The following is a 17,425-nucleotide window of genomic DNA, read 5'->3' as shown; positions in this document are numbered from 1 at the left end:
GGAGACCTGACCCCTGGTCCACCAGCTGACATAACCCAGCACTGCTTATGGCTTTTGATCTCAGAGACTCACCAGTGGCTTCTTTGTTGCCTCGGAGAAATTAGAAAAAGGGAAAATTGAAAAAGAGACAAGCCCAAGCAAGTAAAGATCATCGTCACTTCCTGCCAACACCTTTGGCTCACGCTCATTTTAAGGTTAAAATGGAACAAATAGTCATGGAATTGACTGCATGGTGTAGACTTTGTGACTTCCTCCATAAAAGTAACCATCCAGGGACTTTGACTATATTTCAATGAGAGAGAAAATAAAGAGGAAACTGTATAACTCCGCTTTATTGTTACATTAATGACAAATCATTGCACTGAAATACATTTTCTCTGCATGATTTTATCTTTTTGGGTCGAAAAATTACCTCCGTTTGAGATATCTGATTTCAGCTGACAGTGAAAGCAAAGTTAAGATAGCCTCTGACTGACCGGCCGAGACCTTCAAGTCTCCACTGGAAACGGGAGGCACACAGTTACAGAGAGAGTGAAAGTGACAAATAACACACCAAGCATGTACTTATTGTTTCATAAACAGTTTTAAATAACTAATTTCCTTCCTGTTTTTATGTGATTGAACCACAAACATGGAAAAAGAGAGGTCAGATGAATCTACACTTCCTCAAACCGTGACATGAAGGAAATTACTTCAGCTTTGTAAAACAGCACCAGGAGTTACCCTTCATCTGATTCTCTTGGGTCAAGAAACATTTGTTTTCAAAGCTTGCAGACTACACTTTCCAGAGTGTTGGTGGTCCCATAACTAAGTATAATCACAGATGTGTCTGTATTCCTCTCTCTCTCTCTCTCTCTCTCTTTGTCTCTTTCTCTTTTTCTCTACCCTTCAAAGTAAGTGCACTCATTTAAATCCAGATCTTATCATCTCAAAGTCCATCTGCTCTTCGCCTTGACAATGGCATTAACACCTGATCATAAAATCAAGGGGATACAGTTTTGACTGTTACAAATATCCCTTTATATCCCCTGAAAAGTGGGAAAACGGTACTGGGACAAAACACAAACCGGATAAAGATATTCTTTTTGAGGTTATGCATCACTCACTTTATTCACACAAATAGTGCAGCAGTGCTTGAATCATAGAGGGAGAGTTGATGGTTTTCGAAAAATGCTCCCCTCGGCAGAGCATAAGTGAATGCACCATATCTGCAGATGGGGCTCATCATTTTTACTCAACCCAAAAGACTCAGTTCCAAGTCTTACAATATTGTGATTGATAATCTATCTGCCAGGACAGGAAAAGTCTAAAACTGATGGTATGAGACAATCACACATCACGCTACTGCCCCTGATATTCAGCTTTAAGAAATTAATGATGAACACAATTTTTCAAACATTGAAAATGAGGAGCTCTTGCATGTTGGACAGTTTCTGGAAACATCATATACTTGGAAAGCAGAGGGAATCTAACTTTTTTGAGTTAGAGTTTTTGTGGATGGAATTACATGTGTATACTATATTTTGATATCCATGTACTTCACAGACCTTGCATTTATGAAATCTTTTTTACCTGAAGAGAAATTTTTAAATATGATTTTTGGCCATGATATTTTTCATATATGATGTGTGATGCATTTTTTTCACATTTGCTCAAAAACATTCACAAGACCATTGATAAAATGTGTCATGTACTGGTATTAGTATTCATAATTAGTCATTGTCCTTGGCAATTTTTATATTCCAAATATTATTTGAAACATAAGAAATTATTCATGTTTTAATTCTATACTTGTCATTAACCAGAAGAGAAAGTATCAGCAGACCTAGTATTATTAATTCCTTATATGTTAATTAAATTAGTATCCAACCCCCAGATGTCATTTTATCAATCTGTACAATGCATCAGGCGTAACAATCCATTTTCCAGAGAATTCCCTGTCCTTTGCACTCTCAAATAAACATGCCTCTGGCTAAATGTACTGTAGTAAAGAGGGTTTTCTTTGTTGTCATAAATTGGCTTAAGCTTTTATTTGTGTTTGATTCATTGCCCACAAATGTGTGAAATGTGTGTGATGGGAAAGTGTTTATTTCTCACTTGATTATGTTCTATTTTTCCTTTAATGTGTGTTTCCCCTTCCTGTGTAAACGGCTGACCCATGTCCTGTCAACTGAGGCCGATGTTCTGTCTTTTGAGCTAAAGTTGTTTGAATGAACTGTACGAACTGATTCTGGCCAACAGATGCAGGCCGGAACTTGGTGATCTTCTCAAAGATTCTTGAGGACAGGGACTGGAACTTGAACTCTTTGTCTAAACTCATGCAGTGCCTACGTGACCACAAGTGTATTTAAAGACAGGATTCTTTCATTGACAGTGTCCAGTCTGTGAAACCTCTGTGGTGGAGAGAGACTGCACCCTATTTGGCCAAATTGTACTGAAGGGCTCGTCTCTTTCTCTTTTTGATGATCCTTTCTGATTATTGCTGGTTGTTCACTTTCATTCATTTAATATACTGTAATAAATTCTTAGAATCTCAGTAGACTCATTGTTGTCTTTACTTCCTCACCATAGAGGAGATTTTTGCCTCTACAATGGGCTTATTCACTAAGGATGGATGTGTATTTACCTGCCTACATGCATGCCACAAGTTTGACCAAGCTCTCTTTCTCTTTCTCATTCTTTCTGTCTCTCCTGGGGAAATGCTGAACATTCCTAGGGGCTGGAAAATGGGGACCTCTGAGTCAATAAGGTCATGGCCTCTTGCTAAATGAGCTGTATCTGGTTCAAATGGACACTGATTACTTAGAGGAGAAGGAGTTCCCATGCGGACAAGCCAGTGAAGGCATCGTAATGGCTAAAGACTGCTGATTCAGTGCCCGATACCTAAAGTCTATGTACCAGACCCAACAAAATATTGTTGTTACAAAAGTACGCACTTCATGTCACCAATCTGGGGACATGAAGACTATTTTGAACTAATAACAGAGGTTTCAATGCTCTATATAAAAGGAAACACTGTGGAGCTAAATTAAATGCATTTGTTTCAATAGTATGTTTAGTTATAAAGTGCTGGAAAGCACAGAGGATCTTTTTCTCCCCTAATTTTTGCTGTCTCAGTTTCTCCCCACGTGCACTTATAGAGTGTTAAAATATACTTGCACTGCTGCATGAGTTTTCCATGATCAAAAATCCAGTCTGAATGGTTTGCTCTGTTAATGATTTATTAAAGCACCTTTAAATACTGTAACATGTGCTTGGTTCTTTTCATTTGGCATAAAAGTTTGTCAGAGACGTCTGGTGCAGAATAAGGGACCACTTGAAGGCTCAAGAACTGTGGCTCCGCTTGTGATGTTTACGACATCTTGAGGAGGAAAATTTATCATTTACCCACCGAGAGAAATACAGGAAATGTCTCACTGTTAGATTTTTCTTCTTTGCACCAGGTACTGTATGCATTTGATTATGGTTTCATAGAAATGGTATAATATTTAAAACTAACTGTAAGCACTTAACCACTTTTGTATAGACTGGTCGTCCAAGATATATTACTTTTCTTAACATTTAGTGACTATAATGTGTCTGGTGTAGCTACAAATAGGCACACACAAGAGGCAAAAAGTGAAGCATTTAAAAAAAAAAAAAACAACTACACATATTTATAGACTGACTCAACATCAGAAGAATCTTCTTCACATCTTAAAATGAAAAGCATTGTATTAAAACACAGCCTTTCCATGTGGTTCTTGCTTAACTCTTCGGATAAATACTTGGAATTTCTAAACTGCAATGAAACAAATGGAATTAATTTCTCTCCGTTGGCAGATTAAAAAAAGGGGGAAAGATTTAAAACAGACATTACTTGTGAGTTAAGATATACCTAGATGTTAGATGTGCCTGTGTTATAAATTGTAACTAGGTTATGTAGTTTAAAAAAATACCAGGATCATGGCAAAAGTTTTCCGAGAGGCATTAAATCTCACTTTTCTGTGCCAAATTCCATCACATCATGGCGCCATATAATATCATGTTATTGTATAGAAATATAAGGAACATTTTGTTTTGGCAGCTGGAGATGACTGCGCTCCAAACCGATTTCAAATATTTGAACTACCAGAGGCATACTGTACATGCTGAGCTGGGATGCTATACTCTAACCATTGCCTTGAACAGTCCCAACTGAGATCACATTCTCACCGAGATGCCAAAGTTAAGCTTAGTTAAGTTTTATTAATATATATTTCACTCTGATTTTGCTGCTGCCTGGTACAGTCTGATTATGTGGACTCTGTATGATTCATGTTCACTGGTCATGTCGTACACAATTAGCTCAAAAGCAGGCAAGCCTGCCCACTGAGAAAGACAGCACTATGTTTATTGTTTACAAGTTGATTTGTGCCCATAAAAATGTCACTGACAGACATGGTCATGTCAACCCTGGAATTTAGACTTGTGTCAGTGTGTGTTTGTGTGTGTGTGTGTGTGTGTGTGTGTGTGTGTGTGTGTGTGTGTGTGTGTGTGTGTGTGTGTGTGTGTGTGTGTGTGTGTGTGTGTGTGTCTGTCTGCATCTTTCTAAAATTTCATCAACAAAGGCGTGAGATATGAAAAGCAGAGGACCCAAACATCTGCCAACATATGCCATCTTCCCTTAATCCGTGTGAAATAATCTTCTGTCTGGTACAAACACCCTCAAACAACCACATGGATGGGAAACATATTGTTCCTGTCACATATTCAACTCCATGTGGTATGTTGGTAATGAGAGCCACAGGATCCTTGTTTATAATAACCATCTTGTTGACGGTGGAAGACTGATTGAACAACTGTAGCTGAAAGCACAGCTCATGACTGAGCCATCACCGTGACTCATGGTGATGGCTGTCCATGTGGGACATTTGAGTGGAGACAGAGAGCTTTCCTTCAGTCTGAATGTGTCACATGCAGGTACGGGCTAATCTCCTGGTTTTTAACATGTACAAGCTCTTAAGGACTGTACATCTACTAAACAGGGCACTAGTGATGAAATGTAACTAGGCACATTTTTCCATTAACTTCTACTTTACACTTCAACTCCACCAACTTTCAGATTGAAATATTGCACTTATAGTATCTCACTGCCATAGTTACAAATTACATTGAAAAAATACGTTTTTACAATACACACCTATAAACATAATATAAAATATAATGAGTTCTTAATGATTAACCAAGCACTTCAAGCATTTTAAGTACTCTTAATTTTGATGCTTACTTACAAGTACATTTTACTGATCATAATTCTGTACTTATTTACCTGAGTGACAATTTGAATAGAGGATCTTTACTCGTTATGGAGTATTTTTATATTGTCATATTCCTACTTTTGCTCATGTAAAGGATCTGAATACTTCTTTGTTAAAGGCAGCATTAAAGATACAAAATTGATGGGACAGTTTATAAAGTTTATAAAGTCTAAAATTCATAGAACATGACCCACCCTGAGGCCTATATATGTCTTTAGTGTGAAAGAATATGTGTATGCTATATGGATGCAGACAGGCCATGAATGTACTAGGGCATTATTGGATGACAATAAGGTTAGTAGAAATAGCTTGTCATGTGGATTCAAATTCTACACTTGGCTTGTGCTCTAAGGGGAAATCGGTCTCAGCCTCAGTTACATAATGTTGACCACGTTCACTGCACTGCTGTCATTTGTATGGATGGGGTTACTGTGACACTGAGTAATCTTTAATTACCTCAGTGACAGATCAGTTTTAAATTGCCTGGCTTTGTTCCCACATCTCCCAGGTTCTTTGCTATGACCCAGCCTGAGGTGTCATCCTCTGTAAGGCACACAACTGTGCACCAAATTTTAAAACACCTGACTACAAGACATCTTTATATTTAATTGCTCCTTTGTTGCCGTCTAACAGAAAGCTGCATTGTTACTCTACTGTCATTTGTATTATCTGCTGGTAATCTCTGTAAATTACAAGGTATAAAAACATCTTTCTCACCGTTGCTCCCTTAACACAAAGCACTCCGGGCTATACACAACAGCTCAAATGTTTCTAACTGCCAACGTCGTTGGATTTCTTAATGAGCCACAGTTAGCCTCATGTGCCTGTTTTTTATGCTGTCAAACGGTGAGGCTGCAGAGCTGTTCATATTGAGTAACTGGGGATAGACACCTTACTGAAGGAAGCATTCGTGACAAAGGGCGCACTCGCTTATGGCAGTTGCTTACACCCCATGTTCTCACTGATTTAATATTTTGTCTAATATTGTCGACAAGCGTGATTATTTTAAATGAGTTTGCTCAACAACAACTACTGTAATCAGGAAGAGACTTTTTATTTACTACAATCAAGTTGTTTAAGGTCCAACAGAAGAATATTTGAACCTCTCCAGCAGAAAGGCTTTTTTGCAACTGACACAAAGCTTCATTTTTGCTGTCACACGCTGACATTTGGCATTTATCATAAATTTTAAAATGTGGAAATCTAGAAGGTCACCTATCAGATCCTCTCCAGCCTCTGACACATGCATGATATGGAGGTAAAAAAAGTACAGAGGGAATTATTTTTCCTTCTTGGTGATTTTGGAACAACCATGTTTGGGGTTTGAACCATGAGCCAAAACCACATGAGGGCCAAAAAGCAGTTTAAAAACAATATACTGCTGCTGTCAAATGATAACGCCATTTTGTCCAAATCTCAAAAACTGAAGAAAAAACATTTTTTTCCTTGTTGACAACCATGTAATTTTATAATTACAGTGATCGGAAAAGATTTGTGGTGGTTTGTATGAAGACAGATTAATTGTCTTCACTGTCATCCATTCATATTCAGTGTCAGGTTTACAAATAAACCTGACGTTGATGCACTTAGTCTACTGCCATTTATCATTTAATTCAACGCTCAGAGGCCTGTACAGATATTCCAGCCTGCTGCATAATGTTGCTCTTTATAGGGGTAACGCTGCCCGCAGTTTGTCATGTGTTAACATTTATCCAGGAAAGCGCCCGCTCAAGGCTCCAAAATAATGGGGATTGTTTAAGAAAACTTTAATGGAATCTGCTGCTATTGTTAAATCTCATTCTATAAAAACGTTTAGAACAGTGTCCTGCTGAACTATATGTTGAAAGAAGACCACAGTGCACCATTTTATATACATGTACTGACCTCAAACATACAAGTTTTACTGATGGGGGTGGCGGGGGAGAAAAATGGGTCTGGGTTTCAAAAGATTTAAGAAAAGGATTTCAGTCAGACATAAGGTTTAGATTCAGTATGAGGAGGGAATCGCTCCTTCAAGGATTGTAAGAGAGTGAGCATGAGCTTCTAATCATGTAACAAGGCTGCCTCCTGTTGGTTTTTAAGTAGCACCACAAAGGTTTATAAATCAAAGCCCCAGCCATGGACTGACTCCTTCATTAGTCAAATTAAAGCTTGGTAACGCTGGAGCTGAGCAAGCATTCACGTATGCCATCATTGTTGTTCAAATCCAAATCTACTCCAGCACTCAAATGTCTCTGAATAAACTTGTAATGGTCAGACAGTCAGTTCGCCCATGGTGTTAGGTGCTTAGTCTTGCAGCATAATCTCTTAAAATGTAATATCAACCTTCTCGATTATCAAATACCTGAAAGTTCAAACTCTAACAAAGCAGACAAACACCACCACGATTGGCCAAAGAAAAACCAGCTACTTTCAAAGAGAGTTTTCTGTACCTAAATATTGCCAGATCAGAATTTATTTAAATGTAATAAAAATGTACCATTATGTGTCCTCAAATGTTCCTCAGATGTTTCTTGAGGTTTATAGTTACGTAACGTGATATTCATTTACACTATGGACAAAATAGGAAAAACAGAACAACATTCTCCAACACAATAGCAACATTGTAGTGACTTACACTGGTCACAAAATGCTGGCAGAAGTTAAATACAACTTTATTCTTGTCTTTGAATCGAAGCTTGAATCATTTGTCAGAATATTCTCTGTGTGGCATGTGTATTCTTTTTGTTTGTTTGGTTTTTTTTTATTCTAATAACCCGATTGCAACTTTGATTTGGCAGAGATGGGAGGGAATAGAGCTGCAGGGATTAGTCAATTAATCATTTAGTCGATCGACAGGAAATTAATCATAAACTATTTTGGTAATCGATTAAACGTTTTGAGTCATTTTGTTAAATGAAGAAATGCTCTTACAAAACAAGACAAATGGAGACATCGTCTTGGGCGCTATGAATCGAGAAAAAAATTTTGAACAGATTAATCGATAATGAAAATAACCCTAGATTGGACTGGTCCACACAATTTGCAGGTTTGGTTCCGTTGCCTCGGTTATCATTTCACACTCCGGATCAACAGGTGGCGATGTTGTCAGCGTTTCGCCGCCCTCCCTTGACGGTTTTGCACAACAAAGCAAATCCAACATGGCAGCCCAGAGGATAGCATGTTCAGGGTTAAATGCCCTTTATTTCACTGTCTGCGCCCCAAAGCAGGTAACGTAACTCGTTGTAGTGTGGTATTTTGTGGTTCACGGTGTTTTTATTAATACTGCATCGCATACCTGCTACAGAAGTAAAGAGAAATCAGCGCTGACAGTTTTGGTGGTTTAAGTAGCTTTCTGGCATTAGCTTCGCAGCTAATGTTCAGTAATACATCTGATATACTGTATATATCAGTTTATATTGCTGCCAAATAAAGATATGTTTGTTTATAACTAAAAACAGTGGAACAGTCTGACCGGGTTAAACCTTTCTCACGGGTTGTGTCTGTGGCAGCTTATATAAGAATTTTAACCACTTGTAATGCTAACGGTGACTTTAACGCCTCCTTACCTCCAGCTTTCTTCACATCTGTCTCAGTCCGTTTTTTCAAGTCAACTGAACGACTGAAGCAGATGTCATCAAGTCCTTTAGAAACTGTTACTGTCTTAAGTCAACGAATGTGTCTCAGAGACTCCTATTGAAAAGTTAACATAGGGACATACACCCACTGTCCACTTCATTATCATTTTACTATCACCTGTACAATCTGTTGCAATTTAATGCAGCAACTTCGCAATACATTCTGCGTTTGCGAAGAAATTTCAACTACATGTGTGTGAGGTCATAGTTAGTGGTGTTGGACTGGACTACATTCTTTCGAGAGGTGTTCCTAATTTTTCGCCCTCCCTATTTCCAGACATGCGCGCAGCAGAGTAGAAAAGAAAGAAAAAAAGTCAACAAACATAAATACACTAACTAACTCTAACTTGACTGACAGCGTCAAAGAATAGCTGAACATTATAGACATTATGAAAGTAGACTTTATGGCAGAACAGTTGTACTGGATTTTAGTAGATTGTACAGGTGAACTTAGTGAAGTGGTCACTGAGTGGTCACTCAGGGGAAAACATCTAAGGGCATCCTTGTAGTAGTGGGTAGGGACACAAGTCATGGGTGGAATATGTCAAGGAGACAGGTAAAACGGAGACTATGGTACGGTTCAATTATAGAAAAAACCCTTTATTTCCTTTTTTTTTTTTTTTTAAGTTTATCTTGAAGAAGTACAGTGCACTATATAAGAAGGTGAAAATTTGCACTACCAACAATCAGTTACTCCCTCCCCCTGATCTCAATTTGGACAATACTACTACAGCACAAAGGAGTGTTTAATAAAAAGAAACATTGTCATCCAATGGCCATTTTAGTTTGATAACATAGATGTACTGTATAGCCTGCTGAATGAGCTCTATGGTTCTCTTACTTGACGTAACTGTCTCCCCTTACTTCCATGAACTAATGCCAATAAAATCAAGTTTATTTGTCTAATTAAAAGACATATTTTCTCCTTTAATTTCTCTCAGTAAACTCTTGACAAATGACAGATTCTTCTCAATTTTTAATTTTGTTGCCATCAATGTTGGGTATACATATTTGATAGCTACATGTAATATTAACTGAGGCTACAATGCAGATGAGGGCTGAGGAGATGTTGTCCCAAAGAGCATGCTGCTTCTGTTTTTGTCCATAGCACATAGTAGTGCGGGTGAACCAAAATTATTAGATTTGTAAACACAAGCAAACAATGTTGTTGGGGATGTTTCTGTAAGTTGGTAGACCTGTGCTCATATTACCGCTGGGTAAATCTATGCCCTTGTGTTGTTTTCAGTCTACCACCTGCAAAAGGCTTCAAGAACAGCCTGTAACATTAGGCTCAGATCTTGTTGGACATTCACTTTTAACTATTCACTGCGTGTGTGGTGCACAGGAACACAATATTAGCTTCCCATCAGTAACAACTGCTGGAACATTGTGTGCAGGCCCTGAGGAGCTGCTGGGGAGCCGTGGAGCAGGTGAGGGGTTACTATGTTGACTGGAGGATGCTAAGGGACGTCAAGAGAAGGCAGATGGCCTTTGACTATGCTGACGAGAGGCTACGGATCAATGCACTGAGGAAGAACACCATACTACCCAAGGAGCTTCAGGTAGACTGCATTATTTTTATCTCTACTTGTATGAGTGACACACCAAACAAGTTATATATGATGTGAGCAATATACCTGAGTAAGTATGTTCTGATCATGTTGTAGTGTATCGACTTTATCAGTCGATTTAAATGGGACCTTCAGGTTGCTATATTGTTGTTCTTCATTATGTTATAAACCACATTTGTGCTTTCTTACATTTGAAACATCTGTGCATAATAGATAATTTAATAAGCATGCTGTCCTATTGATGACTTTTGGTATATCCCATTGCTAATGTGGGATGAAATCCCACTCAATTTTGATATCGTTAGTTGAAAAAAAAATGCAGCCTGCATCTTTGTGCACATCTCAAAATAGCTGAATTTTGTTAATTGTCACAACTGTGTGTCTTTTGTGGTTATTATGGGAGATAATAAATGAAAGTCAAATTCTAAAGTTATTACACATTATTTAAAATACAAAAGAAGACTGATTTTATTTCTAAAATCTTTGCAGGAGGTGGCAGATACAGAAATTGCAGCACTGCCCAGAGACAGCTGCCCTGTGAGAATACGCAACAGGTGTGTGATGACCTCCCGACCGCGGGGAGTGAAGCGGAGGTGGCGACTGAGCCGGATTGTCTTCCGTCATCTCGCTGATCACAACCAGATGTCTGGGATTCTGAGAGCGAGGTGGTGACTCAGGATCCATTGGACCCTACAGACGGATTGGATCGTGAAAAACAGGCTGTTTCATTGGTTATGATCAGAAGAGCAGGACATCAGCATTCAATACTGATTTGTTTCGGGCCTGTTAGTGTCTGGAGTCTTTAGAGGTATTGACTTTAGTAACAGTTCCACCACCACCCACAAAAGCCTGGAAGGTGTTCATTTTTAAAGTGAATCCACTGAGGTTACTGCAGCAAGTTTTCAGTATTTTGTATATGCTGAAGAGAACATGAATATGTCCTTTCTGTAGATTGTTTTTCCTTGTTTCCTTATGGCTCTTTTAAATATGAAGAACAAAAACTAACATTTAAAGAGAAAATGATCAAGTGCATTTTCAGAGGTGCAAATGTCCATGTTACTTACTATACTAAGAAATGGATGAATAAATATTGTTGCACATTACTAACCTTCTTCATGACTGTCTTAGTTTATTGTAGAATGTAGAAATTGATGCAGAGATTAGCAATGTTTTATAGTGGTATTTGTATAAATATGGTGGAGAAAAATGTGGTTTTCATTTCCTCAGCAAGGAAATTAGTTAGTTACCCTCACTGTGTGCTGACTGCCTAGGCATCACCTAAACAGAAAGCTGTTTGTCTTGTAATAGTGCAATATTTAATGCTAGCTAGGGTAAAGACAAGGAAGTTTAATAATTCTTTTCATTGACTTTCAAATATACTGTGTTATTATATCAATTTTAACAATATGTACATTCATTATATTCGATCATACTCTATATACATAGTGTAAAAAGAATAAATAGAAGTGTTTGGTGAATGGCAAAAAACTCTGCATCCGTCCAAATTATGTTAAAGTGTTAAATCTGAAAGGCATAGTAGAAAATAAAGTCATGTAATAACTACTTAAAAGAAGACTTAGTGAGGTAGTTTCATTCTTATATTGTATGTATGTCAACACATCGGTCCGGCAGATGGCGGTAGTGCACTTACAGACTGGCTTTACGATCACCAATACTGAAAAGAAGAAGCAGAGGAACGCGCAGCATACTCAGAGTGGTGGAGAGCCAAGCTAACATAACTGACCAAATCAAAGCCTAAATGGATCTAACCGAACAGGTAACCAGCATGTTTTATTTAGCTTTGTATGCACCAAGAGAGCAACATCAGGGTTTGTATGGTATAAGCTGAGATGGCTGATTTTACATGATTTCACTTGGAGCAATGCTACGTTAGCTAAGGTGAGGTAAGTTAGCTAGTTAGCAAGCCACTACTAACCAGCAAATTGATGTCTGTTATTTTTTATCTGTAGTTTCGGGAAGCTTGTACATTTTTTAAACTAAATTTGAACGCAGATTTGCCAAAGATGAAACAGTTCCTAGTCATTTTTGGCGGTGTCTATCAGTAGCTAGCTAGCTAGCATTAAGCTAGCTTTGAGTGGGGTTTACCAGAACATTCTAGAAATGTAATACTAACATAGCTAATGATACCTAACGTCAAAGGTAGTTATTTGTCATTATGTCGTCGAGATGAAAATGGAGAGATTCAAGATACTTTTTGACTTAAAGGGTGTACAATTAGATCTAAGATTGTATCAGGTAACTAAGCATGTGGGGCCAGTCTGTGGCATCTTCTGACTACCAACTTCCTTAGCCTCCCTCACGTGTAGTAAAAGGATAACCGACTTGTTTCAAGCATAGCAACTCCAGAGAGGCAGTAATCTTATTTCAGTGTTCAAAACTAGAAATATCACTGTAAATAACTATGATTTACCCTGATAGGTGCTATTGTGAATGGTGCCAGACATTCTTCCATAGTGGGATAGTAATGTTGGTGTGATAAACGCTTGAGTGTGCAATTTTATATTTACAGTTGCAGGCTGTTTTGCATTAGTTAAGACACTGGGAAATTATAAAATGTAATTCATATAAACAATTTTCTAAATGATTATTTAAGACAGTACAGTGTCTAAACGATTAAAATGCTCTCCGGACGCTATAGGGTCATATTATTGATGTTTTGTTCTGACCAGTAACAAATCATACCCTTGTATTCTAGATACAATGAAGTGAATGAATTAATGCAATTTTTATTATTGACATGCATGTAACTATGCCCAGCCCACATTGGCTTAGAAGACATGGTGAATTTATATTGAGCCAGGAGTACACGCAGTATTGTTTACACGTTTTCAAAAATGGTGAAGCAACTTATCCATCTTTAACAATCAGATCTTCAGATCATCATTGTCTATAACAGAATTTTAAAAAATCACCAATAAAAATATATATAGTACTGGGGAAATCAGGATAAATACTAATTGAATAATCCATCTTTCCTAGTTTTTCCAAGCTTTCGAGACTGTTAGCAAACGTAAACACATCAAAATTCTGTTACCACTCCAGTTTTTGATCATCTGTACAGCAGGATATTTCAGTTTAATGGTTGAATCGGTCTTTGAACCATTTCATGAAAAATTAATGGATAATCATCATCATTATAATCATCATCATTTGTACAGTACAAAGGAAAATGGGAATCGCTTTCCATTCCACCGAAATCCCATAATCGGTTTTCCTCCGGAATATTTTCTAATCAAACAACCTCAGTGGCCAGAGGAGGACTACCAGCTCTCAACTGTTAAACTAAAGATGGTTGGAGCTAGATAAATGAAATGTAACATGATTCAGGACCCTTTTTTTTTTAATATGCATACATCCTTAATTTTGAATTTGACAAGATATTTTCAAACCATTTTTCTTCAAAACTTCAATGAAGGTTTTCTTTATCAAAGCGAAATTAAAGCAACGCTTTGTGCAATCTTTGTAAGGCAAATATTAGGCAAGTATTTTTAACCTGCGATATGATGTAATTGACTAATTATTAAAATTAATTTTCTGTTGATCAACTTATGGAGCGGTTCAGCTCTGGAATGTTTACTGAAGTAAAGTGCCCTGTTTGGGGTTTGACACCTTATCTAAATAAGGTGTCAAACTGCTTATAAACTGTTTGATTCGAGGATGTGCATTTCTCAGTGGTCCGATGCTTTCCCCAATGCAGATCAATCAGTTGGAGGCAGACTTGCTGGAGCTGGGGTCCCTCTTGGAAAAGTCAGAGAGGAAAAGAGTGCAGGAACTGCTAAAACAGGAGCAGAAGAAGGTGGAGAAGGAGCTTGCAGTCAAACAACAACAAAAGGAGCAACAGGCCAGAAGACAAGCTGATCCATCTGCAGCTTCTAAAGCAGCGTACACAGTCAAGATCACCAACTATGGTATGGTGCCATTGTTCACTAAGACTATCAGTCATTTGTGAGAGAGTGCAACAGTGAAGCTGTGTCTGTGTCTGTGTCTGTCTGAGTTTGTGTAAGAGCTAAAAACAAAAAAGGATTTGAGTTGTTCACACTATGGCATCTTCTATGCAGCTTGGGACCAGTCAGAGAAATTTATCAAAATTTATCTTACACTGAAGGATGTGCACAAAATTCCATCGGAAAATGTGGAGGTCACCTTTACAGAAAGGTAAGATGATAACCAGCGACATATATATATATATACACACACACACACACACACACACACACACACAGTCTTTATTATTCATCATGTTTTGCTAACCATACAGTTGTATTTGCTCATTCACTCTGTTGCAGGTCATTTTCTGTTCTGGTAAAGGATCTGGATGGTAAAAACCATCAGATGACAGTTCTCAATCTGTTATATCCAATCGATGAAAAGGACAGCTACAAAAAGGTGACTAAAGCAGATGCATGTGTTTAAAGGGATAATTTGTATTTTTTTTGGCATAGACAAACTAAGGAAGTGAGTCTTGAATTTGCTGATGAATCTGCTGGTAAGACAAAAATAAGCAGCATTAAATGATTCTAATTAATTAATTAAGTAATTATGGCATTTTAAATAATAACATTTTCCAAAAGGTTTTACTCTTTCACAACAAAACATCTTAAATTAATTTCAGACTCTTGGTTGCCCCATCACACCTTTTTACATATTCAAGCTGTTTTGTTTTTAAAGATTTTTGCCATATTGTCATGCACACAAACATGCTTTTGTTATTGCTTCAACTCGGTTTGAAATCTACAAAACATGTTGTGCTCTGATGTGGCTCACGTAGAATTGTTTAGCCACTAGAGGGCAGAAAGTAGACTCTAATATACTGTATTGACTTCTCCAGGTCTAACATCTAAGGTATTGGCCAGAGCAAATCAAGATGGCCATCTTGATGTCACTTTTCTTGCCAGCTGTTGAATGTAGTCTCAGTGTTCACTTTGCATTTTACCCTTGGCTTTGATCTACCAATTCCTCAAGAAAGTATTTGGTTATCTTTGTCTTTCTGAAAGGCCCGTAACAACCTTTTCTCCCCGCAACAGATAAAAACAGACATGGTCCTGGTCATGTGCAAGAAGCAGACAACAAAGAAGTGGGAGTGCCTAACAAAGGTGGAAAAGCAGTCTAAGGAGAAAGAGTAAGTTCAAAAACTATTGAAAAATTTTAGTTCTTGGAAATTGCATTAATCTGGAATTTTAATTGAGGTTACGGCCACTGCGTGCGCAAATGAATAATTTTATAAAAACAAAAGTCCAAATGCATCATCAGCAGCTAATGACACATTGGCAGGAGTAGTTCCAGGAAAGATGAACTGAACCATAGTTTTCTAAAAGGTTCAGACTGCTAATTTTCACATCTACATCTGGTCAGTCACTCAAAACGGCACTCGTTGTGAAGCACATTGAAATGCAGTACCAGATCTACAGTATGTGCCAGGTGTTGCTGTGTATTAAGCTATGAATACTCGTAGCTTGGGTGCGCACACAAAATGAGAATTAGAATCCAAAAAATTCAGAAAAACATGCACAGATTCTTACTGTATTGCCCTATTGCCTCTCAGTAGTAAACCCAGTCTTGACGAGAACGCAGACCCCAGCGAGGGCCTAATGAGCATGCTGAAGAAGATCTACTCGGAGGGAGATGACGAGATGAAGAGAACCATCAACAAAGCCTGGACAGAGTCCCAAGAGAAGAAAATACGAGGAGATGACATGATGGACTTCTAAACTGGGCTCACTGCTTTTCTACGGCAAGACCAAGTGAGATCTTCCAGGGCTGCAGTGGAGATGACTTGAATATTAAAATGTAAAGGGTTAAAACTGAAGTCTCAATATATGAATTATATTTCTACAAAATCAAAAATTTAGGTATACAACTCATAAATAAGGTGGCAGGAATAATGTGCTAAGCCCTGGATGACCTCATTTTGACCCTGCTTTAAAAACCAGGCTGCTGTCATAATGCATAAACCTGTCAATAAATTATATGGAAAAGTCCTATACAAACACAAGGGTGCTGTTAACCAGATGTCAACCTAGACAGAGCAAGAAATCACAGTTTGCTTTGGTAAACTTTGTTTTAAAGAGTTAAAGGACCACAATGCAGGAGTTTGTTTTGTTTTTTGTTATTTTCAAGATAAATGTCTGTCAGTAGTACAAGGTTTGTATTGGACCAAGGTAATTGAAAAATGTTCTGTAAAGTCAGTTCTGGGCAGAATTCAGTGTAGCCAAACGGAACTGATATTTAAGATGTTTTCAAGCATACATTTGCCAAAGTCACGCACATACTCCTTCAATGAAGACAACCAGAGGGCTCATCAGACCGTTTTTAGTCTACATATCAGCCTTTGATGTTTTTTTTTTGTTTTTTGGGTCATTCCATAAATAGATCAGATGATAGCTGCAAAGACAGTACTTCCATGCATCAGTCCAGTGTAATCATTCACATTACTGCATGGGTAGGTTTGAAATTTAATGTATTTTACTCATTCCTGTTACATAGTGTAACGCTCTAAAACACATACTTTTTAATTCCTTAATGTGAACTGTTGCATTTTTATTGTGATGGACAGTTTCCTACTTATCGTTCAACTGTTCACATCGTGATTTTCCCTCCAGTATTTGTGAATATGTAAAAATTTACATTTTAATCAGATCTTTTTTTCTGGCTTTTGTCATCATCTTACATGTATTGTTCAAGCAGTTCAAACCAATAAACCTTGAACTGAGTCCTCTTTTTTCCTCTGTTTGTCCTCTGCTTTTGAGGTCAGAATAGATTTTATTCTGTTTAGTAGCTCACACCACACACCTTTTCACTGTGTCTTGAAGTGTTGAATCTTGTGTAGTTATAATTTTAGATATGCCTTCACTGAGGCCTGCCTGCCCATCAAAAAGTTCATTTTTTTAAAATTTTTTTATTATAAGACTGTGTCTGGATAAACTTAATCTTTACTCAT

General features: G+C 37.7%; 2 protein-coding genes across 3 annotated transcripts; both read left to right on the top strand.

The window, feature by feature from the left end:
• The first annotated feature begins 8,346 nt into the window (after positions 1-8,346).
• On the top strand, positions 8,347-11,570 carry mrps14 (mitochondrial ribosomal protein S14). The gene is made up of 3 exons (XM_040142881.1): positions 8,347-8,488; positions 10,294-10,458; positions 10,957-11,570. Exons 1-3 carry the CDS (start codon positions 8,420-8,422, stop codon positions 11,137-11,139), a joined length of 417 nt encoding a protein of 138 aa, XP_039998815.1. The 5' UTR covers positions 8,347-8,419; the 3' UTR covers positions 11,140-11,570.
• A 534-nt stretch (positions 11,571-12,104) lies between these two features.
• LOC120798469 (calcyclin binding protein) lies at positions 12,105-17,203 on the top strand. 2 transcript variants are annotated; one of them, XM_040142724.1, is made up of 6 exons: positions 12,105-12,244; positions 14,186-14,396; positions 14,547-14,643; positions 14,775-14,874; positions 15,513-15,607; positions 16,034-17,203. In XM_040142724.1, exons 1-6 carry the CDS (start codon positions 12,227-12,229, stop codon positions 16,194-16,196), a joined length of 684 nt encoding a protein of 227 aa, XP_039998658.1. In that variant the 5' UTR covers positions 12,105-12,226; the 3' UTR covers positions 16,197-17,203. The 2 variants fall into 2 exon arrangements, with proteins under 2 accessions (XP_039998658.1, XP_039998657.1); XM_040142723.1 differs by having other exon boundaries at positions 16,031-17,203.
• Positions 17,204-17,425: the final 222 nt, after the last annotated feature.

The sequence above is a fragment of the Xiphias gladius genome, chromosome 14 (genome assembly GCF_016859285.1).
Source record: "Xiphias gladius isolate SHS-SW01 ecotype Sanya breed wild chromosome 14, ASM1685928v1, whole genome shotgun sequence".
Classification (NCBI taxonomy): domain Eukaryota; kingdom Metazoa; phylum Chordata; class Actinopteri; order Istiophoriformes; family Xiphiidae; genus Xiphias; species Xiphias gladius.
Note: the sequence above shows the minus strand (reverse complement) of the source record. Positions and strands in the feature narration are given on the sequence as shown.

What these genes read in the sequence shown, in the direction of transcription:
- mrps14 (XM_040142881.1), top strand. Translation starts at nt 8,420, where the DNA reads ATGGCAGCCCAGAGGATAGCATGTTCAGGGTTAAATGCCCTTTATTTC. An exon ending in CTGTCTGCGCCCCAAAGCAG is followed by an intron (nt 8,489 to 10,293) that starts GTAACGTAACTC and finishes CATTGTGTGCAG; the next exon opens with GCCCTGAGGAGCTGCTGGGG. An exon ending in TACTACCCAAGGAGCTTCAG is followed by an intron (nt 10,459 to 10,956) that starts GTAGACTGCATT and finishes AAATCTTTGCAG; the next exon opens with GAGGTGGCAGATACAGAAAT.
- LOC120798469 (XM_040142723.1), top strand. An exon ending in AGTCAAGATCACCAACTATG is followed by an intron (nt 14,397 to 14,546) that starts GTATGGTGCCAT and finishes TCTTCTATGCAG; the next exon opens with CTTGGGACCAGTCAGAGAAA. An exon ending in AAAAGGACAGCTACAAAAAG is followed by an intron (nt 14,875 to 15,512) that starts GTGACTAAAGCA and finishes TCCCCGCAACAG; the next exon opens with ATAAAAACAGACATGGTCCT.